At 32.8% G+C, this 22714-nt stretch overlaps 8 protein-coding genes across 10 annotated transcripts in view; 3 read left to right on the forward strand and 5 right to left on the reverse strand.

Annotated features, from left to right (window-relative positions):
• LOC108550442 (nuclear hormone receptor family member nhr-25) overlaps positions 1–1961 on the reverse strand; it is a 15985-nt gene extending 14024 nt beyond the window's left edge. For all 3 annotated transcript variants that reach the window (XM_017904362.1, XM_017904216.1, XM_017904288.1), the window contains exon 1: positions 1539–1961. The gene's annotated coding sequence lies outside the window, so the exon portion shown is untranslated. The remainder of the gene's footprint in view (positions 1–1538) is intronic.
• Positions 1962–6581: 4620 nt separating this feature from the next.
• Positions 6582–11523, forward strand: Tgs1 (Trimethylguanosine synthase 1). Its single transcript, XM_017903894.1, has 8 exons — positions 6582–6817; positions 7367–7502; positions 7637–9468; positions 9541–9787; positions 9867–10470; positions 10604–10735; positions 10800–11098; positions 11210–11523. The coding sequence occupies exons 1-8, from the start codon at positions 6708–6710 to the stop codon at positions 11315–11317; spliced, it is 3468 nt and encodes a 1155-aa protein (XP_017759383.1). The 5' UTR covers positions 6582–6707; the 3' UTR covers positions 11318–11523.
• Positions 11524–12373: 850 nt separating this feature from the next.
• On the reverse strand, positions 12374–14909 carry LOC108551449 (zinc finger protein 675). The gene is made up of 7 exons (XM_017905654.1): positions 14310–14909; positions 14148–14255; positions 13864–14066; positions 13608–13783; positions 13099–13551; positions 12818–13024; positions 12374–12754 (listed from the first exon to the last, which is right to left on the reverse strand). Exons 1-7 carry the CDS (start codon positions 14880–14882, stop codon positions 12390–12392), a joined length of 2085 nt encoding a protein of 694 aa, XP_017761143.1. The 5' UTR covers positions 14883–14909; the 3' UTR covers positions 12374–12389.
• A 1115-nt stretch (positions 14910–16024) lies between these two features.
• On the reverse strand, positions 16025–17180 carry LOC108551704 (leukocyte receptor cluster member 1). Its single transcript, XM_017905988.1, has 3 exons — positions 17090–17180; positions 16905–17004; positions 16025–16828 (listed from the first exon to the last, which is right to left on the reverse strand). The coding sequence occupies exons 1-3, from the start codon at positions 17110–17112 to the stop codon at positions 16025–16027; spliced, it is 927 nt and encodes a 308-aa protein (XP_017761477.1). The 5' UTR covers positions 17113–17180.
• Positions 17181–17355: 175 nt separating this feature from the next.
• SmF (small ribonucleoprotein particle protein SmF) lies at positions 17356–18003 on the forward strand. Its single transcript, XM_017906231.1, has 2 exons — positions 17356–17454; positions 17714–18003. The coding sequence occupies exon 2, from the start codon at positions 17737–17739 to the stop codon at positions 18001–18003; it is 267 nt and encodes an 88-aa protein (XP_017761720.1). The 5' UTR covers positions 17356–17454; positions 17714–17736.
• Positions 18004–18217: 214 nt separating this feature from the next.
• LOC108549366 (chromosome transmission fidelity protein 8 homolog) lies at positions 18218–18666 on the reverse strand. The gene is made up of 2 exons (XM_017902746.1): positions 18632–18666; positions 18218–18551 (listed from the first exon to the last, which is right to left on the reverse strand). Exons 1-2 carry the CDS (start codon positions 18649–18651, stop codon positions 18218–18220), a joined length of 354 nt encoding a protein of 117 aa, XP_017758235.1. The 5' UTR covers positions 18652–18666.
• Positions 18667–19933: 1267 nt separating this feature from the next.
• On the reverse strand, positions 19934–21637 carry LOC108551365 (type 1 phosphatidylinositol 4,5-bisphosphate 4-phosphatase). Its single transcript, XM_017905538.1, has 6 exons — positions 21063–21637; positions 20803–20978; positions 20521–20730; positions 20306–20446; positions 20157–20208; positions 19934–20019 (listed from the first exon to the last, which is right to left on the reverse strand). Exons 1-6 carry the CDS (start codon positions 21154–21156, stop codon positions 19934–19936), a joined length of 759 nt encoding a protein of 252 aa, XP_017761027.1. The 5' UTR covers positions 21157–21637.
• A 185-nt stretch (positions 21638–21822) lies between these two features.
• LOC108551951 (uncharacterized) lies at positions 21823–22624 on the forward strand. The gene is made up of 2 exons (XM_017906336.1): positions 21823–21911; positions 22021–22624. The coding sequence occupies exons 1-2, from the start codon at positions 21823–21825 to the stop codon at positions 22622–22624; spliced, it is 693 nt and encodes a 230-aa protein (XP_017761825.1).
• Positions 22625–22714: the final 90 nt, after the last annotated feature.

Genomic DNA, 22714 nt, shown 5'->3' on the forward strand with positions numbered 1-22714 from the left:
TTCCAACTTGAGCATAGTGGTACACATGGCGCGTAAAGACCAATCTATTATCTATGTTCCATCTTCAAAGGTACTTCGAGTACTCTTGAGGTACTCTTTAGAGTAGGAAATCCTCGAAAATACTGAGAATAAGAATAAGAAAGAGATAAGACTGAGAATGAGAAATCTACGGTGGATAAAGCAACGTGGAATTTTTGCGGAACCGAAAGAGGAATCGCAAAATAGCGAAAAATTGTTGGAAGATCGAGGAATCGGCACGGATATCTTAATCGTGATTTCGATATCTAATCGAGATATGAAATCGTTGGCCAAACCGGGAATATGATTCCAACTTGAGCATAGTGGTACACATGGCGCGTAAAGACCAATCTATTATCTATGTTCCATCTTCAAAGGTACTTCGAGTACTCTTGAGGTACTCTTTAGAGTAGGAAATCCTCGAAAATACTGAGAATAAGAATAAGAAAGAGATAAGACTGAGAATGAGAAATCTACGGTGGATAAAGCAACGTGGAATTTTTGCGGAACCGAAAGAAGAATCGCAAAATGGCGAAAAATAGCTGGAAGATGGAAGGCTCGACACGAAGATCGCAATCGTGACTTGGATATCTAATGGAGATATGGAAGAAATCGTTGGCCAAACCGGGAACACGGTTGGAACTCGAGCGGAGTGGGACACACGGCGCGTAAAGGCCAGAGAGGAACGGCTGGCAGAATTTTTTTCGGCTTTCCCAGGCTGTCACGCATCATTAATATCCTAATTGTCCGTCAACTTTTTCACCCCGGCTGACCATCCATCGAGGCATCGGTGTTCGTAATAATAATGATTGAAAGGTGAAACACTCGCGTCAAAAGTATCGCCGATATACGCGATCCTCTCTCGCACGCACGCGTGCTCTCTCGCTCCTCTCCTCGTTTTTTCCATCCTCTCTGTCTTTTTTCACCTTTTTCTCTCTTTTTTCCTTTCCTCCTCTCTCGCTTTTTTTCTATCGCAAGCATCACGATCGCTGCCAGCCCGTGGCAGCCAATGAGTGACGAGCGGCTGCAACTTTAATGAACCGGTTGTGAGCGGCACGTCACACGGATATCATGGTACCGACTGCAGACAGTTGAAATTGTTGTGCCCGGACGTCGTGACAAATTAATCGTCGACGCCGCCGAATCGGCCAGGGAGAGCAAGAGAAGAGGAGAGACAGAGACGACCGAATTGATTTTTCGTACTAGCCAGAGGCTAGTAGCTGGCTCGTTAAACTTGCCAGAGACTTCACTCGCCTGCCATCTCCTCGATCTTCGGGTCCTTCGCGATCTTACAGTCCACTCTTTGTTTCCTACGACCTTGCAACGAGCATTGTAAAACCACCCCTGTACAATAGCGAGACGTTTCTCGAGTAAACACAAGGTGTCCAGGAGCCATCACAATCACCACAGAGATCACCAGGCAAGATCGACGACTACTCGACGACACGTTCTCCAGCTCGAATCCTTCGACAACCTCGTGCACGCTTGTACACCGACTCCGACGAGCGTGTTACACGTACCATCAGCCAACGGGACAACTGGTCGAGAGTCTCACTGGTGGAGTATCCTCCTGCGCGTAGCCTGGTACTTCCGGCCGCGCGTCGCCTCAGAGTACGAAACGGCAGGTTCGCCGCGTGTCATTTCGCGCACCATCCTCGGCGACCGTTCCCATGGCTGCCGTCTCGACCCGGCCCTCGTATCCGTGGAACGACGCACCACTAGCTGCAGGTTACGGAACAACCAACCGAACAATCGACCGCGACGCTTTGGACACGACGGATCTCGCACTTGGACCTCGGAAAACTCGGCGCTCGCGACACTCGAGGCGCTCGTAGCTCGAGCGTTCCCGCGATTAGCCGGGCCGCGAGGCGCTCGTAGCTCGCGCGGCGTCCACTCGGAATCCGCTCGCGGGGAACACGAGTCGTGGACGCGGGACTCGGAAGCGGCGGAGGCAGCCAGGGCAGGCGACGGCGACGGCGGCGGGGACGCGAAAAAAGTCGACGAAGAGGAGCAGGAAGAGAGAAAAAAATGGGAAAGAAGAGAAGAGAGGAGCGCACGGAGGCGAAGTCGGTGTACGAAAGAAGAATGGAAGGGAGAAGAAGGAGGAAGCGTGGGACAAAACGGGACGAAGAAGAAGAGGACGGAGTCGTGGCTGGACCACCGGCCGGCTCGGGGCGTGCGCTCGTGTAGCACGTGGCCGCGAGACTGAATATCCCCTACCTTGGCCACCTTCGTCAGTCCGTTTGTCCGCCTCGTCCTTATCTTACCTAGTCGACCGAGAAAGACTACCGCGGCCTTCTCTCGTTCTCTCTCCTCCCACCACGGCTCTACCCTCTCCTTCTCGACGCTTCGTCCTCTTCTTCGTCTTCTTCCTCCTCTTCCTCCACGGTACCTCTGAGCTGTCTCTTCCTCCACCTTCCACCTTCTCATCCTTCTCCTTCTCCTTCTTCTTCTTCTTCTTCTTCTTCTGCTGCTGCTTCTTCTTCTTCTTCTTCTTCTTCAGCTGCTGCCGCTGCTGCTGCTGCTGCTGCAGTTGCTTCCTCTTCTTCGTCTTCTCTCCCTCTTCAGCTTCCTTCGAGCAGTCCTGTTGTTCCTAGTTCCTCCACCTCCCACTTCGCTTTCCGATGTTGTTGCTTCTCCTCCTGGTTCCGATCTCGCGAGCTTGTCGATCTCTCCCCGTGCAGCATCCATCTCCAGCGCGCCAGAGAGCATCCTGCGTTACTTCGCGACCGATACGAGCATGCTCCGCGTCCCGCCATCCTCTCCAGCCGCTTTTCGCGCTCAGACCAGGCGACAAGCTTCCGCTAGACCATCGTTCAATGAGCTGAGAGACTTCCAGTTCCAGGGATTCGAGAATTTTTGCAATTCGCAAACAGTGGTTCCAGTTTTTCGGAACGTCCGCGAAGGAGACGCGACCTTCGCGAATGATGGCAGCGCGAGCAATTGACACCGATTCGCTCGTTCTTCCTCGAAACACGTGTCTATCGAAACTTGTTCAATCGATTTCATCGATTAGGCTAATAGATCATAGACGCGAACAGGCTCGTAGATCGTGGATCCTTTGACACGCGGGAGGAAAAAGGAGACGGAGGTTAAAAGTTATGAACTTTCCACGTGGCGAGGACGTTTCCTAATCTGAGAGGCAGCATGGACGGATCGTAAAGTAGCCGGAGTATCTTATCCTCGGGCCTTCCGAGTATCGAGAGATAACCATCTATATTTAATGAGCCGTACGTTCGACGTTGCGATTTCCACGTGCTCCGCAGACGGGCACGTGCGGAAAAGTGCGCTCGCCATAAATGTGTGCCGTGCCGATTCGCGTAACTATAGTAGTCGCTCGAATAATAAATGTAATTGACGAACGCGCGAGCGTTCGTTTTGGATGAGATGGCTTTTCAGTTTGCTACTATTTTTGCGAATTCCGAATTCGAAATTTGCAAAATCGCGATTGGAAAAATTCCAGCTCGGGGAAATAGCGACTCGGAGAATTGCAATTGGAAAAATCGCAGCTAGGAAAATCGTGACTCGGAAAATTGCAATTGGAAAAATCGCAACTCTGAGATTCGCAATTGGAAAAATCGCAGCTAGGAAAATGGCGACTCGGAAAATTGCAATTGGAAAATTCGCAACTCTAAGATTTGCAATTGGAAAATTCGTTGCTATAAAAATTGCAACCCAGAGAATTGCAATTGGAAAAATCGCGACTAGGAAAATCTCGACTCGGAGAATTGCAATAGGAAAAATCGGAGCTAGAGAAATAGCGACTCGGAAAATTGCAATCGGAAAAATCGCGATCCTAAGATTTGCAATTGGAAAAATCGCAACTATGAAAATTGCTACCCAGAAAATTGCAATAGGAAAAACCGCAGCTAGGAAAACAGCGACTCGGAAAATTGCAATCGGAAAAATCGCGACCCTAAGATTTGCAATTGGAAAAATCGCAGCTAGAAAAATTGCGACCCAGAGAATTGCAATTAGAAACTCGGAAAATTGCGATTGCGAAAATTCCATATACTTTCGAAACAAAGTATATTTTAGAAACTGTGTTCCCCTTCTTCTTTTTTCTTTTTTTTTCAAGATGAGAGTGGTATTTTTTAAAAATAATTGCATGGCGTAGTACCTAATGCTGTGTGAAATATGCAAAATAAATTTTTATGTTAATAGATTCCCATTGCTTGGTGCAATCATCGATGACTTTGGAGCAACGCTAACATTTGTACATGATCAACACTTCCTTTTTCCATGATTATTAACAGGTAAAATTTGATATTGTTAACTATAAATGAATAAATACACGACGAGCTTTATCCCATAAAATTTAAAAGCGTTATTCGTAGATTGCCCCCGTTTTCATTGATTATTGAATTTAGAGTGATTCCTAACGTGCGCGACTCGACATATGGAAGAGACTTCGATGCCCGCATGAGAGAGTAGCATGGTGACTTTAACGCAGGGTTAGATATGTCCACCACGATTGCGTAAATATTTCTCGAATATTCGATAAAGATCGACGATAATTCTCACACTGTCTCAATTTAAATAACCGATATAAATAACGTGTATATATATATGTATCAGAATGCAAAATTTTTAATTTCTCCTTATAAATACCTACATTGAATCTTTTACCGTTTCTATTAATTAGTTCGAGGTTCAAAATTAATTCTACAGATGTCGCCAGTAACTTCTTCCATTTCGATAAATTGTTTTATTGAAAAAAAAAAGAATTTTGGATGAAATGAAATATCAAGTTAACTACCTTTTTCTTCAAATTTTTGGCTTCCTCGAAGCGTGTAATATTTATGATGATAATAAAAATCGATTCGATACCGAGAAGTTAATTTTCCTAACCTAAAATGACAACCGATTCGAATCCTCTATTAATCCATTCGTCATTATCCTTGCAATCGTTACATGGACAATAGCAATCGTTAAGATTTGTTTATCTCGATCCTGCAACGCGAAATAATTGCATCCGCGTAAAAACTGGCTGACTCGTGATCGAACAATGACAATTAAAGTTCGAGCGACTCATCTGGTAATCGCACGACGCGAGGCGGTAAAGTAAAAATCGTATTGATCCTTACGTAATCTCGGCACGGAGCGATTATCGTCGTAAAACGTGAACGATCCACAGGTAATGCGCAGTTACGTCGAATGTTCTTTAAAAACGGTGATCCGTTGGATAAAAATGCCTCGCCGTGCGAGAGCTGCGCCTTTGTTGTGCGTCGACCGAGGGATATCCGCGAATGTATTTCAATTACACCCGTCCATACCGTTCCCCTGCCAGCTCATTTAAAACGAGACAAATGGTATATCATGGTATCACAGCTGAATGGAATAAACCAGGAGAAGGCAACGTCGTTCCAAGTGGGAGGCGCCCGATCAGCAACCAATAGAAAGAGCCGCCACCCACGAAGCTATAAAAATTAATTTATCACATGGATCGCCGCCTACGCCATTACTCCGTTCGCGGGCTCGTACTTCCGCAGCATCCCGCGAGATAGCGCTATGTGTCGGGTCTTTTCCGACCAAGTTGATTTGAACGTTTCTAGTTTAATTGAACGCGAGTGTAAGTTTTCGAAAACGATCTAACATTCATACTATCTGTCAGATTTAATTATATAGCTCTCGATTATAGATCTATAGTCGCCTGAAGTAATGGTATTAACCTAAACTGTGTTCGAAAGGTAAGATAATTCGTGGTAAAAATAAGAAGATGGTAAGGCTCGTATAAGAAAGCAAGTTTTAAATGTTTTGTAAATAATATTTCTCGAGAAATATCGTATTTAAGAAATAATAGAAAATCACTGAAGAGGGCACCACGTTACAGTGGTAATGGGGATGATGGTTAATTACCTTGTGAGACCGAGGGTAGGAATCTGACATACCTATTAAGGTAATATTGAAGGAGAAAGCTGCACAGATGAGATCATTGATGCAGGATAAAATAGGTACACGAGCAACGAGCACGTAGGTAAAACAGGGAAACGCATGCAAGTATATGCAGCAGATAGTAAGGTGGAAAACGTACGAATCTTTTTAATTTGAATCGAAAAATATATATTGTAGTGTTACAATTTTCGATATTTTAAAAATGATTTATTTAAATTGATCCTTCTAGACTTGGATATTCTATTATTATTAATCTAACTACTGAATTTTCATAGAGTTTTATCTACATTCAGAATCTGTTAATAGACTACTGTATCTGTGGATATATCTTGTTTATAATGTTTTCACGGTAAACATATTTAACAATTGGAAATAATAATTGAAAAGATATTATTTTTATTGTATATAAGGATCAAAATAATATAAAAAATATCTTATTTCTCGTAAATGTATTAAATTTCTATAAATAATTTACATAATCTAGAATTAAAGGGTAATCGAGAAATGTTTTGTCCAAATCCAAGAAATTGCGGTTTGGTTATAATTTAACTCTGAATTGCAATTGCGACTATAAGAAAAACAGTATATAAGAAAACAAATTAAACTTAACCAAAAAATTAGTTATCGATTGATCATTATAAGATGATGGTAATCAGGTGCAACTTCACGATGGTGCGCTATCCAGGAAATGGCGGATTGTTTTTACATTGGGGGAGTTGTAAAAATTTGAGCGTGAGACATGTGGGTGTTGTAACGATTCACGAACAAGTAGTCAATTAAACACTCCTTTCGGCATGAGTGATCATTTTTGGGAACCTTTAGCCGAAGTGTACATCGCAGATCGAGCAGAGTCTTCTAACCCTGATAATTACATTTATTGTCTTTGCAGCAGAGTATTTATTGGGTAAATACACCTGCAAGAGTATAAATCATTTGTTCTACCAAACGTCGCAATTTCATTTCTACATCCTATATCCGTAGTATTTTTATTACTTTCTTGAAAATTGAGTGTAATACTCGTTTATCGATTAGTGGCGTGACACATGACCTAACCTTGACACCCACTCGAATGAGCTAGGTCACAATATATTTTTTGGGGACTTACAATATATAACTTTCTTTGTTTAACACGTATTAAGAATATGGTAATATTGTTTTTCTAACAAATATATTCGCAAGCAAATTTACAACTTCCGAACATATTTCTTTGCCTTTGTATTTAACTTTGCGAAATATTATCGAAAATAAACAATTCATACCACGTGGAAATTAATAGAATTAAAATCTGAAATATATCATATAATTTTTCATGTCATTATGTAACTTTTATGCTGAGAAATATATAAATTACATTCTGTTATTTTCAATAAAATAAATATAGTATTGAAATAATGTAATTAAATGTATGTTTGTTTAGAACATACATGTGGTCAGTTTCTTTTTTTATTTTTAGAAACCCAGAAGTTTATACAATCCTTGCTCTAGAAAATGCTAGTGAAGATGAAGATGTTGAGGGTGATTGTGTTGGAGAAATGTTAGATCTTCATAAAAGGTCTATTATAGAAGCACAATCTATTGAAAAACATGATGTAAGAATATTTTTGTTTTGTTTTTATTTTTAATTATTCTTGGTTATTTGGTTATTCTTAATTTGATGGCATAATATAGATATTTATACTGAAGAGTAAATGATCAAGAATATATTTTTCTTCTTTATAATTAGGAAGAACCAGTGAGCTGCTACTGCAGTGCTTCACACACAGACAACAATTATTCCACAGATGAACATGACTCTGTTCGTGATTCTGCTTATCGTCCTACTACACATTCCCTCACACAAAAGCTGGGCCTGCATCAGTCAGATTCAGGTGCAGACTTATCTGAATATCATGACCAACATGAGGCTAAAAGTATACAAAATTTATTGGCATCTTATGGAAAAACTTTCCAAACTACAGAGACTGAACTGGAGGATGAATTTGACAAAGTGAATATACTTGCACAACATCAAGAAGAAAAAGACCTAAAATTTGAATCTAAAATGGTAAATATTCATTCATCAGATCATCTTGCAGATAGCATTGAAGTTTTAAATTATGATCCATCCACATATAACGAAAAGGAATTTCATCTAGAAAAGCCATTATGCTCGTCAGAAGACAAAGATTTTGAAATACATAATATATTTAAAAATGTTTCCCTAAATGATACACAGACTTATAATGAAGATGTTAGGTATAACTGTGATGATAACTTTCATGATTATCCATATTATTCTATGTATTCTAAAACTAAGAATATAATGGATATTGCATGGGAGAAATATTGGTGTGAAAATCGTGAACATATAATTTGGACAACTTGGATTAGAAAATATGCAGATTACATAAATCCAGAATATTTACAACAGTATGCTCATTTAATAAGTGGTGAAAAATTGGAAATGAAAGAAACTATTGAAAAATTCTCAGAACAAAATACATGTTTTCCTAGTCAAGCACACAAAAATTGTGAACTTGATCGCTCAAATTTTGAAGGAATATTTAGTAAAAGTAATAGTGCTGGTGATAATGAAATGAAAGCAAATAATACATGTAGCATTAATTTTTCATTTGATGATGTAAGAAAACAAGAAATAAATGATAAAGATGCAGAAGATAATAGAAAAAAGTTAACAAATTTTGAAACATCACCAGAAACTGGAGATGGCTGGAATCCATTGAGTCCTTTTAGTATGGAAGAGAGTTATAATCAACAGTCTAATGCAGAAGATGAAAGACTTTTAACAAGGTGCGATTCCATTAATGAATCTATAGCAAAAACAAATGCAACATCAGATTCTATGACAAATGTCACAAAAATGACCCTTACTAGTTCTAGTTGTGATTCTATCTCTACAAATTCATCTAATCTCATTAGTTCTGTAACTAGTTCCATTGAAAGCAATATAACAAATACCAGTTCAGATCAAGATAATGATCAAGATATTGCAGAAGATACTGATAGATACTGGCAGCATTTATGGAAAGAGAATTTTCAAATAGAATATGAAACCCATTATAAATTATTTATAGAGAAATATAAAAGGGAGCAATCTGAGATTGGCAATCAAAGTTATAACCAGGAACATAATGATGTAGATATGAAAGAGGATGAAAGTGATGAAAGTATAGATCAAGACTTTACACAAAGAGAAATAGATACATCTAATAAAATTAATATTTCCGAAAGTAAAAATGTGTCTAACAAACATTTTTCTTATACTAAGAAAGAAAAACTAAAAAAGAAACGATTAATTACAGAATCAGTGGGAATGTTTATTCGAAATTTTACAATAAACACAGTAGATAATGAACCTATTGTAGATAAAGATGAAAAAAACAATAAAATGGAATATTCCCAAGAAGGTGAACATGATGATCAAATTTTAATCGCACAAAATAGTGCAATTGTTTCTACTAACAATAGCGGCAACAATAGTATTCAACGAAAATTTTCTGATGGAGGAGATGGAGATGATCCCAATGAAGATAAACCTATAACATTAAAACGAAGGTGAAGTATCATTTGTTTTTAATGCATTAAGATAAGTAATAATGTTATATTTATATGTAATTTCCATTTTAGTCATGAGGCTGATTACAATGATTCAGAAGAAGGTTTAGAGTCAGTAAAAAAAGCGTTTTCATTAATGGGATATACTTTTAACAAAAATTACGAGCAATCAAATCTTCAAGGAGAAGTAGTATACAAGAAAAAAAACATTAGGTTATCAAATAGACAATTAAAAATGAGATACTATAGATTCAAACCAGCAAATAAACATATATACTTTGATGATAATGGAGAGGAAATTACTAACACTATAGACAAAGTAAATACATTTTTTTTTTTTTTTTTTTAATAATAATATAGGGATACATAAGTAATTTATATTTTATTTTATTTTACAGGTGAAACATTATTTATCATATTGCCCTATTTTGCCATCAGCGAAAGCAGAATTACAACCCTCTGAAACAGGTTCCTATACAGCACAATTTACATCAAGTTCTGATGATGAATGTGATGATAGCCTTAAGACAAAGTTGCAAACGAAGCGATTTGTATTTAATAAACCAAGCACAAGTTCAATAGATTCAGTAGCAGATAAAAGACAATTCGATGATATTCATGATACTTTAAATATATTCGGTAGTCAAGACGATGTTTTTCACAATATCGAGGATGATGACATATACATTGATCAAGATAAAACAAATGATCTTACAAAATGTGCATCGGAAGACCAGTTTGCCGAACAAGATAATGAATATTGCGACGGATTAAATGTTGATATGGATATAGATGAAAACAATAGTAACAACGAAATACAAAGTATGAAATTATCAGATGAGGACAATATAAAGAGAATACAAAAGAAAAAACGAAGGAAGCAATCTAAAAAAAGTATAAGCCTTCCAGTAGAAATAGTCAGTGATAAATGTTTAATGAAGTATTGGTTAAAGAGATATCATCTGTTTAGCAAGTTTGATGAAGGCATTAAAATGGATCGTGGTATGTCATTTGATTCTATTTATATAACAATTAAGATTTATTATCTTTAAAAGACTAAATATGAAACATTTTATGAATCATTTAATAATATATATACGAATATTTAATTTTTATAATAAAATATCTTTCATAGAAAGTTGGTTTTCTGTCACGCCAGAAAAAATTGCCAAGCACATAGCTGAAAGATGCAGATGTGATACCATAATTGATGCATTCTGTGGCGCAGGAGGAAATGCTATTCAATTTGCTTTTACTTGTGAAAGAGGTATGTTTGCTTGTAGTATAATTTATATTTAATGTACAAGTTCATAATATTTCCCTTTTCACAGTACTTGCAATAGATATAGATCCAGCTAAAATCGAACTTGCTCGAAACAACGCCCGTGTTTATGGTGTTGATGACAGAATAGAATTCATTGTTGGAGATTTTCTTAAGATCGCATCAAAATTAATCGCAGATGTTGTGTTTCTGAGTCCTCCATGGGGAGGACCTGATTATAATAAGAATGATACTTTAGATCTCAATAACATTATGCATCCCATTGGTGGAGTAAATATATTTAATATAGCAAGAAAAATCACAGATGATGTGGCCTACTTTCTACCTAGAAATATAGATACTATGCAGGTAAATTTTCATAATCCAGAACGATTCTAAAAATTCCGATATTCTATGTTACTCTATACTGCACTATACATTGATAGCTTTATATTTTTATACACATATACAAATTTACAGCTTGCCATATTAACCGGAGTAGGTGGTGTAGAAGTGGAGCAAAACTTTATTGACAGGAGGTTAATAGCTTTAACGGCTTATTATGGCGAACTGTCCAAGGACTGTTAGTTGTGATATGATGTGTAATTTACGAGAAGATCCGCATCAGCCGCTTAAAAACAGGAACTTCTCACATTTTATGAATAATTAGCTGTAAATAATGACTCGTATCAATTTGCTTAGGCTATCGTGAAAAACAGTATTCTTTATTTCACCTCATGCTTTTTTTTTTTACAAAATACATATAAAAAGGCAAGTGTTATATATTATAAGTTACCGACATATATTTTTTATTTTTCTATTGGATTTTTAAGAATAATATGTTTACATATCCATCAATTACCATTTTCAAAAACCTGCACTTAAGCAAATTGATACCGAAATTTCAATTTGTGGGGACATATTTGTGACATTCAGTAATTAATATTGAAATCTTTTAAAAAGATCTTAAATTCAATCTTCCATAGCAATAAGTATCATTTTTACCTGATGGCTAATCAAGTCAAAAACATTAGATCATTTCTCTTTAGTCCATCATGTAAAATATTATTTTAAATTGTATTGTACCATACGAAACATTGTAATTTACATATTACAATAGTTTCCAAATTATTATTTTACAATTTTTATGTACACTTCTACTAATTTCCTATTAATTATCAATAAATACATTCAAAATCTTAAATGTGTTTTAGTATATAATAAATTATATCTGTAGTAAAATTTAAAGTAAAAAAGTCTCAAAACTATTTTCTATTAACTATAAAATCTTATTTTAAAGCAAAATAAAACTTCTTTTGAACAAATACGAACATAGAATCATTAATGCAATTAATTGATTGAAAATGTGCATATGTTTTCATTTCTTTAAAATAATATACAAAAATTTCTTTCAAACAGAACATCTGAATTATTAAATTTGTTTTTGCAGATATAATATACAATTCCAAAAATAGTATCACAATTAGGATTTAAAAAATTAATATATTAATCCTAGGTTTTTGTCAAAAAAGAACACGTTGTTTCATACCATCTAAGTAACGCGTGACTAGCATTTTTTCATTTACTTTTCAAGTATAAATTTCCGATTGTTTTTGAATATACAAAAGTATTTTTGTTAGCGATGTAAGATTCTATATTTTCACGTATCAACATTAATTGTTGTTGCACCTGATTCTTCAGGTTCTGCAGGTATAGTTATACCACCAGTATCTATGCTTTCTTCTTCTTCTCTTGGAATTTTTAAGAAACAATGCATTGTTTCTTCATCTTCTTGTTCAATTGCTGAATTATTTTTAGTTCCACTTTCTCTTGTTGGCAGTGAACCTTCAAGATGTTTCGATGGAATTTGTATCGTAATTGTTTGTGATGTACCATCCGCAGATGTTGAGGAAGACATTAAGTTTGCTTCTAAAGTATCTCCCACTTTTGAAAATGCACCCAAACAACTATAAATTAATTGGGCCGCTGCAATGTTGCCAGGAAAAACTTCGACGCTTTCACTATCTGAAAAAGTATATAGCTTTAAATTAATAGTTGTAAATGTCTTAATAAAAAATTCACACATACCCTTCTTTTGCATATTTGCTTTGATTAATCCCTTTTCATGATCTCTTACATGTTGTATATAACTTTGATTTTTTACAGTTTTAAAGGGACATAGGTCACATGTAAATAAACCAGACAATAAGGGATGTCTAGATTTTAAATGATTTTTATAACTACTACTTTGTATTGCAGTGTAAGAACAATGAGGGCATTTGTAAGGTCTAAAACCTGTAAATATTATTTATGCTTGTAATTTTTAGATACCTTTTTGTATTATTTCATACCTTTTTACATATATATACCTGTATGCTGCATAATGTGACGTCGCAACGTATTGTGATCTCCAGTTTTGTATTCACAAAGTTCACAACTAAAGGGTTTATCACCAGTATGTTGACGTAAATGCATTTGCAACATTGCTTTTCTAGCGCTAGAATGTCCACAGACATTACAAACGTATGGTCGCAATTTCGAATGAACTGCTTGAATATGACTTTTTAAACATTTGGAATTTGCATAAGTCTTTCCACACATATCACATTTCTTTGAAGTATACCATCGTGTTACTTCCAATGTTTTACGATCCAAATGCATCACTCTGTGATTACGTAATTGACTGGCTTGTTTAAAACATTTGCCACATTCTGAACATTCATACTCACGAGTCTCACTATGCACACGCATATGAGTTAAAAGTTTTACCATTGTTGCACTCTTATATGCTTTACATATTTTACAAGTAAATAAACCTATATCTAAAATTTTGCGTTTTAAATACTTTATTGTATAAATATTGGTATTACATACGTACCAACTTGATGCTTTTTCCATAAATGTAAGCTACACTGTCTCCATTTAGTAAATTTCATATCACGACAAACGCTGCATTTAAATGCTGTTCCATTTTGTGATTCTATGTGACAAAGTGCATGTTGCTGCATTGTTTCCTCTGTCGAAAATTTATAGGGGCATCCGCGATATGAACACCTAACAAAGTGTAAAATTTATATGTAAATAAATTAAATATATATGAGTTTTTAAAAAGTAGATAATAAAGATAAATATACTTTATATTTCTTTCCATCAATTCAATCATTTTTTTATTGAGCATATATTCAGAATTTAGAGGTTTTTGAATTTTAACTTGACGTTTTATATCATTATTTTCAACACTCTGTCCTATACACTCTAATAACCCAGAATCTTTTGAGTCATCTGTTATATTTTCTTTGCCACCTTTGTTAGCTCCTGTATCTGTTAACTGATGATCCTATATAATAAAAGGCATTAATATATTTTTATTTATATTCTGATTTCCTTATAACAAAATAAGTAAGTTTTAAATAATTACATTTATCATATGTTCTTTACAATCTTCAATAGAAGGAAAGCAACTAGAACATTCTCCACACATATATAGCAATTTTACTTCATCTGTGTTCTTAGATTCTTCTTTTATCTGTAAAATGAAAACATTGGAATATATACAGGGAGTAATTATTTTGAAACTCACCTCTATATCCATTTTTGGATTTACATGTGTTTTTTGAAAATGTTGTAATAACTGTGTTTTGTCTTGAGTAGTGTAAGTACATATTTTACATTTGAATGCAGTTACAACCTCCACAAAATCATTAGCATTTACATTATGTTTTTCCACAATAAAATTTTTTTCATTTTGTCCTGTGATAATATCATATTGTTCTTGAGAATGTTCATCAATATTTCCAATTACTAGTCCTTCATTAGTAATATACTGTGGTTCACAATTATCATCTTCTTTCGATAATAACAATGTTTTTCCTTGTGATTCATTTTCATCTATTACTTGACTAAAATCTAATTCTTGTAATTCTCCATTTTGAAATGCATAAACCTGACCATCTAAGCAAATTAAAGAAATTGATTCGTCCTCTTTCTCTACTGGTGTTTCATTTATAATATTAATTGTATTTTGTTCTTGATTCGTTGATACAGTCTTTGCTATGTCTATAGTTGGATCTGATATAGTTTGTAAAATATATCTAGTGCCATTTATTTCATAACTTAAATATGAAGAATCTTCTATACTTCTATCTTCGTTCATGGTGATGATATTTAATTAAATCATATCGTTAAAATTCTTGACATTTAAATTAATAGTAACATTTTGTCTGTAATACAAGTATATGTGGACATTAATATTATCAGATAAAAAGATAAATATTTATTTCCAACTATTGTACATAATATACTAAACATAAATTACAAATAAAAATTTAAGGTTGGAAGACATGAAAACCAGAACATATAACTAATTGTACTGTAATATTTTTATATAAGTTTCAAAAAGTATATAGCATAGTCTATTCTATAATAGAATATTTAATATCTGTTTACTTGGATACATTACCTTCCTGATATTAATATTTTTTAACTTTATCAAACATTTTTATACTTATTGTATAAAAAATTAATGAATTATTTATAATTATATTTAAAATTTCGATATTCATATAAATTAGTAAAGAGGTTATCTTAAGGTCGATTCGTAACATGACTTAAAAATGTAACTTTTCTAACAACAATCGAAGTTAAACTATTATATTTCTTTAATGTAAAATGAAAATTTTTGCAAATTGTCATCTCTTCGTAATTAAGTACATTCACAGCTGTTCAAATTCGAAAATCATGTTACGCGAAAGTAACTCGCGCGTTCTATGCGTCTGGTTCGAGATTTAAAATGAGATTTTGGACATTTAATAAAAATATTTAATATGTACGAAAGTAAAGAATTTTACTTACGAACAAAGAATTTAAGTCAAGTAATGAACAAGAATACTGAAAAAATGACATAAACGTCAAATTTTAATACATTATCCATGAGATCCGTGATATTCCACCATCTTGCATCACGTGATACCGCGAAATTTAGCATAATCGAGTATATTTACGAGGGATATCTGGTACTTCATTTAATAGAAATTTAAAGATCATTTATTATCTTTTATTTATATTTTATTGCAGTTTATAAAATAGAACTATTTTAGGAATTTCATACTGTGTAATATTTTGTATTTAACAACTGACTTATTTATATTTTATTAATAGCGTTAATAATTCAACATAAATTTTATGAAATTTCATCCAAATGTTTATACAAGTATTGATGTTTACATAATTATAATAAAGATAAGTATGTACTATTAGTATAATAGCACAATTATAAAATAAAGACCAACTTACATTTTACTGTTCTCTCATTGATTGTACATTAGGGGTTCTTTCAGCATTTTGCCTAGCAATTTCAGGAAAAAATTGTGAATTGTATTTCTGTTTAATAGCTGGTTTAGGAGGAGACTTTGGAGTTGCTATTGGAACTGGATCTCCTCTTAATTTAGCCAGTAAAGCTTCTGTTCTTAATTTTTCGCCCTGTTCTCTTAACATTCTTTCTGCTCTTAATTTTTGTATATCTATATTTGGTTTTTCTATACTTTGTTTTTCTTTACCTTTATGTTTTTCCTTTTTATGTTTTTTTGATTTCTTGTGTTTGTGCTTTTTTAAAGATTTTGTATCATCTGAATCACTTTTGTCTGAATCATCGTTCTTTCTTTTACCAGATTCTATATTAATTTTTGAAGATTTTTCTATGGAACCAGCTCCCATGATATTTAAATACTTTTTGATGTCACGAATAGGATCATCCAGTGTCTTCTTTTTAGCTTGTACTTCCACATTCTTTTCTCTGTTTCTCAATCTTTCAGGTAACTCTTCATACCAGTTTTTCTTACCTGTTGCTTCATTAGTATCTTGTCCCAGATATGTAAGATAGCCAATTTTTTTTTCATATTTTTCTCTTTCTTCTTTTTTTTCCTTTTCATGTTCTACATTGGGTTTATTATAATCAAGTTTTCCTTGTTCAAGTTCTGCAAAGAAATTAACATGATCCCATTTTGAAGAAGAGGCATCTGTTTCAGTTTTTAATGTCTCTATTCGTCCATCATATTTTTCCCTGGCTTTGTCTCGAAGGTAATTAATTCTAGCTTCAGTTTCCTAAAGAAATGTTAAATACTTCATTGATTATATAATTAATAAACAATTAGCTTTTGTTATTATCATTTACACTTACCGCCTTTTGAATTCGTTCTTGTTTGATTCTTTCTTCTTTTGCAGCGTTTGCTTCATCTCGTCGTACACGAGCAATATTTTCCTTAGTACGTACATGCCACCTAAAACAAATAATTTAAAAAGTATTTTATGTATCTAGAAAATATCTGTCAACGTTATCATATAAGAATTATTTTTGGTTTATACCTTTTCTTTGGTAAAATATTCATTTTTCATGAAATACAATTCCTCCTTACAAGGGACACAAATCTTTTGTTATGATTAAAATTAAACTGAATACCTTTATAATTTCAATCGTTTAATTATATTAATAAAATTGTGTTAAATGTGTATAAATTTGTATAAATAATTTAAAAACTAATAATATCTCTTTTCTTAAATAAAAATACTTCGAAAGTTGTATGACGGGCGTTTTGACAAGTTTAGGTTATTTTTCAATAGTAACATTTATTTCTAACCAAGTGCAGATCACTTCAGATATAAGCAGTATATGTTCACACGAGTCTGCAAGGGAATAAAATTTCTTCTTTTTATTATTATCTTTCAAATATGTAAGTACAAATTTCTTGTTATGAATAATAAATAATTTTATAATTACATGATGTATAAAATAAAAATTTATAATTTTTCCAATATTTACATATATAGGATTAACCTTAACATTGAATATAATATTTGTCAAATAATATTTCATCCAGTTTTATTTTTAATAGGTATCTCTATTCAAGTTATAATTTACTTAAATTATGAATAATTATTATTGTGTATATGTAAAATATTTGTATGACAGTACGTATTGTTTTGTTGTAGAAATTAAAGAAAAATATAACATAATGGCTGCGACCATGCCAATAAATCCAAAACCATTTTTAAATGGTTTAACTGGTAAACCAGTTATGGTAAAATTAAAATGGGGCCATGAATACAAAGGTTATCTTGTCTCTGTTGATGGATATATGAATCTACAATTAGCTAATACAGAGGAACATATAGATGGAACTTGTACTGGCAATCTTGGCGAAGTTTTAATAAGATGTAATAATGTAATGTACATAAGAGGTGTAGAAGAAGAAGATGAAGAGGGAGAAATGAAAGACTAGATTTTTTAAGTACATATTATTTTAGGATAACGGTTTTTGTTTTGAAATAAGATAATAATAGAATAAGAAAAAAAAAAAAAAGAATGAACTAAGGAAATAAAAATCATGTTTTTTCTAGTCTATGTGAATTTATTTATTAATAATATATTTACATAATAATAATTTATTTCATTAGCATAGTATAGCAAAATTATATCATCAAGGTATAGTATTTTTATATAATCTTAGGCTTTGGAACATTTGTTACAATAGGTTTTGGTCTCAATCTAAAAAGTAATTTCTTTTTTACAATTGCTTTAATAACGTATTCCGTTTTTATCTCAGAATTAGTTGTATTGGCTTCTTCATTATGTTTTTTAACTAAGACCGCTAATGGTTTTGGCAGTACCATTTCTTTTCCATGAAGAACATGAATGCCAATTATAAATATAGGTACACCAGATTTTGAAAAATGTAAGTCTCCGATATACTTATTCGTGATATCCGCAGAATCAAATTTTAAATCCCCTTGCAACTCAACAATTGCCCATTCTTCAAGTTCACCATTTCTATAAGATAATAAAACATTTGTTATTTGTATCACGTACAAACTTTATCAATATTTATCGAAATTTTAATACAATAATACTTTTTTATTGGTATGATCATGCTGGATTTTGGCGGCAAACGGCGTTTCGCATACGTACATGACATGTATATATCACTATGTGTAAAGTTACTAGAAAATCAGGTTAAAAGCTTACGAAGAGTTTGCAATAAGGAATAAAACTAAAATTTTGTAGTTCGTAATAATTATTATTTATTGTCAAAGAATTAAGTTTAAACTTTAAATAATATTTTGAAGATTATAAAAATTATATGATGCATGTAATATTATATAAATAATTTTCTGAATAAAAATCACACAAAGCGGAAGTAATGAATCATTGTTCCTCTCTTAAGTAATAAATCAATTAATTTAGCGATATTACATATTTTGTATACTTACGTTCTTTCGTGTTTTAGAAATGTACATTGTTGTATAAATGTACATGTTGAGTTATTTATAAAATTACAGTTTGTAGTTTTAAATTATTTTTGTTCGATATATGACGCATGAAAATTACAATTCAAATGTTTATAACTAAATAATAGTTGAAATTTAAGTAGAAATGCATTCTCAGGAATGATATTATAGTAGAACAGAAAAATAATTTAATAATTTAGGCTACTCGACAATGGTAATAAAATAGATAGTAGCGTTCAATATATGTATTTTTTATCATTTTTACTTGCATGTCAAATAATACATGAATCCAGAAATGCCAGTTAAATGATATCGATTTGTATTTTTTTAAAAAGATATTTATACGACAATGCAAGTGTGTAATTGCAAACACAATATATGTAGCTGTATTTATAGCTGTTTACAATTGGAATAATGTTCATGCAAGAATGTTTTATTTGCGTATATATCTATGTGCATTTTGTATATTTACTGTAGATGTAGAAAGCATATATAGTATATCTTCATTCAAATATGAAAACAATATAATGGGGTTGTTGTATTGGTCCTGTGCTTGTACATATAAAAGTGCAGAGGAACAATCCTTTGTCTTCAAAATGGACACCCCCATCTTTTCTTAGTACTTTTTGTATATTTTTCTTAGTATATATTACCTTATGTGAGAAAGTGTCATACATTAGCTACACATTCTCTTTGTTTGTAACATGTACAATTGCATATGTATGTGTAAGACTGTTGCACATTATTAGCAATATAAACTTACATATGCACATGTAAGAATGTATACATCTACCAAATATTGTCCTAGAAGGACTTGTATGTCATTTTATTACTATAAACATTTGATCTAAATATATTATTATACGACATAGATGTTAGAGGAATTGGTTTTAAAATATCAGCAATTGATTGTCACTTAGGGTATTACATAGGACCTTCTATCATACTAATTTTCATTGTACAATAATAAATGCTACGTCCCAAGCAAAAAAGTGCCAAGAGAAATGCTCCTGAAAATAAAATTAAAAAAGAGGACTTGGTAAAAAGAATAGACTATTACTTAAATAATATGTAAATTAATGTTGACATTCAAAAAATTTACATATTCAATTGATAGATCGAATTAAAGAGATTTTATTATACTTACCAACATAAACTACATAAATTCCAGCAGCTTTCACATATGTATGCGTCTCAACCTGTGTATTAAGTTGTACCCATTATAATATGTATAAAATATGTCTAAATTATCTTAAATTTTTGTTATAGTATATTAAATATTATAAAAGTACTTACAGTTACAACTATTGCAATCACTAAGAGTATTATTCCAACAATAATGAATGCAATACCTCGACCCCTAGCAAAATCTGGACCAACAGAAGATATTTTTCGGCAATGTGGACATCGAGCCAAAGCATTATTCAAGGTATTAAACTAGAAGATTTAATAACATATACATTATATGTAATGAAAAACTTAAATAAGACATTTTTTATTCAAATTCTTACCAAAAATGTGTCATGACAGTGAGCACAGCCTACCCTACACATTCCAGGCATAGATAAAACAGGTGGTGTAATTGGACTTGGAGCAAGATTAATAATACGTTTACAGTTTGGTCTTGGACAAGCAATACGTTGTGAAGAATTCTTACATATTAGTAAACAATTACATGGACAACGGACATATTTCTTTCCAGATGGTGCACTTCGTATTGGCTAAAAAAGAAATTAATACTTTCATTTTTAATATGCAGTTTCAGAATATATTGAATTACTTTGAAAACTAACCGTAGCTTCATTGCACTGGGAACATTTGACAACATGTTGATCTCTTTTAGTAGAAATATCTATCATAGCTTGACAAACTCTGCAAGTAACCTTAGGCAAGTCATATTGACTGCTTGTTTCGTATGGAGGTGGTAAATCATTAGGGCCTATTGTACTGACAGTTGATTCTGCTTCATCTATAGTGGTACATAATAAGTAATAGTAAACAATAGAATTAAACAACTGTAATTCTTCCATGATCAAGATCAAATGTTATTTACCTACTGCCGTGCCATAATCGCTGCTATATGATTTAAAATAGACATTTTCGTCTTTTAATAATGGTTGTCGCTCCCCCTTTTTTTCTTCTTCCATGTCGATTTATCAATTTAACCCTTAATGATTTCAATGTATTTCAGTTATCGTTTGACAGTAGTCCCGGTGCTTGGATGACAAGGATGACAAAATACAAATTTTTCTAACACCCTCCGTGGTTTTGTCCGTTTGTAGAACAGAAACTGGTCTTTGGTATGGATATGCACACTGTTATTATATCACAGAACTTTAATGGATTAGTTTAGGAATTCTATACACATTTCAACATTTTCACACGTTGGCTACCCTGTACTCAATAATAGTGACGTCTTTAATGTGATGGTATTTGGAGGTTATTTTTTTTTTTTTTTACTTTTCTAACGACAACAAAGATTACTATTAATTCGTAATGATATCGTAAAAATCGAGGATTTTTCGGAATACTAGCGTAATCTGTTTACGAGGCGTAATACTGCTTTTATCATCCATTATACTGACACACTTTAACACAACTAATCAGTTTTGTTCGCCAATACATATTTCTCACGTTTATAAGGCTTTTCAAAAGTTTGTACGTATCACTTATCATTAAAGGGGAAGTATATGACTGTCGGATATATCATCTATATACCAAGTAAATGTTTACTTGAACGTTTCATGGTATTATGAATGAAGTGTTACTCGATCTTTAAAATATTTTATTTTGTGCGTGTGTAAATAAGAAATATGGAAAGAATGACGCATTTATGGAACGTGAATCAATTTATTACAAAATTAAATTGTTCACAAAGTACGATTTTGCAACCGTTTTACATGTAAGCTATATTTTATTTGTTCATTTGCATGTAGTTATGAATCACACATGTATTTTTAAGTAAATAAATAATTGAATACATATTAAATATTAATATTATTGTACCTTAGAGAAAAATGTAAAAAGTTTAGTCACGGAATACTTCCATCTCAAAATTTTGGTCCCTCGGTGATGTGTTCTTATTGTGGATCACTTTGGAATACAATGGATTATACCATTCGAATATCACAAGGTAAACCACTTTCTAAATCTATTAAAAAAATTATACGCATTATGAATGACAGTGAGAAAAGAATACCCAAAATTCAAAGAAGTTTAGTAAAAAAATGTTTAAAAAATGAAATGAACAAATTAGTACTTAAATGTTCAGTGTGTAAAAAAAATACAAAAATATACTTTAATAAGCCTAAAAGAGAAAAGGCAAAAAAAGCTAGCACAGAAAGTATACAAAGCTTGAAAAGACGAAGGAAGAAGAAAAGCAAGGATAAAACTGCTGGTTTAAATGTTTCTGGAATTTCAAGCTTGAATGCAAAAGATATTACTGAAAAATCGACAGAAATGAAGATAAAAAAAGTGGGAAACACTACAAACTTTAAGACACCAACTCAGAAGTTGAAAAAGTTAAATGTAAATCGATTGAAAGACATTGTGAATAAAGGTGCAGCACCTCCAAGAAGAAGGAGTTTACATAGTTTTCTGACAGAACTTTGTTAAAAATTAATTTATTGTTAAAATCTTATAAAATTTCCTATAAACGCTAATTCTCGTTTATTACATAAAAAACATTTGTTACGCTTTGTTTAC

Source organism: Eufriesea mexicana, unplaced genomic scaffold (assembly GCF_001483705.2).
Source record: "Eufriesea mexicana isolate 0111107269 unplaced genomic scaffold, ASM148370v2 scaffold47447484, whole genome shotgun sequence".
In the NCBI taxonomy this organism is placed as follows: domain Eukaryota; kingdom Metazoa; phylum Arthropoda; class Insecta; order Hymenoptera; family Apidae; genus Eufriesea; species Eufriesea mexicana.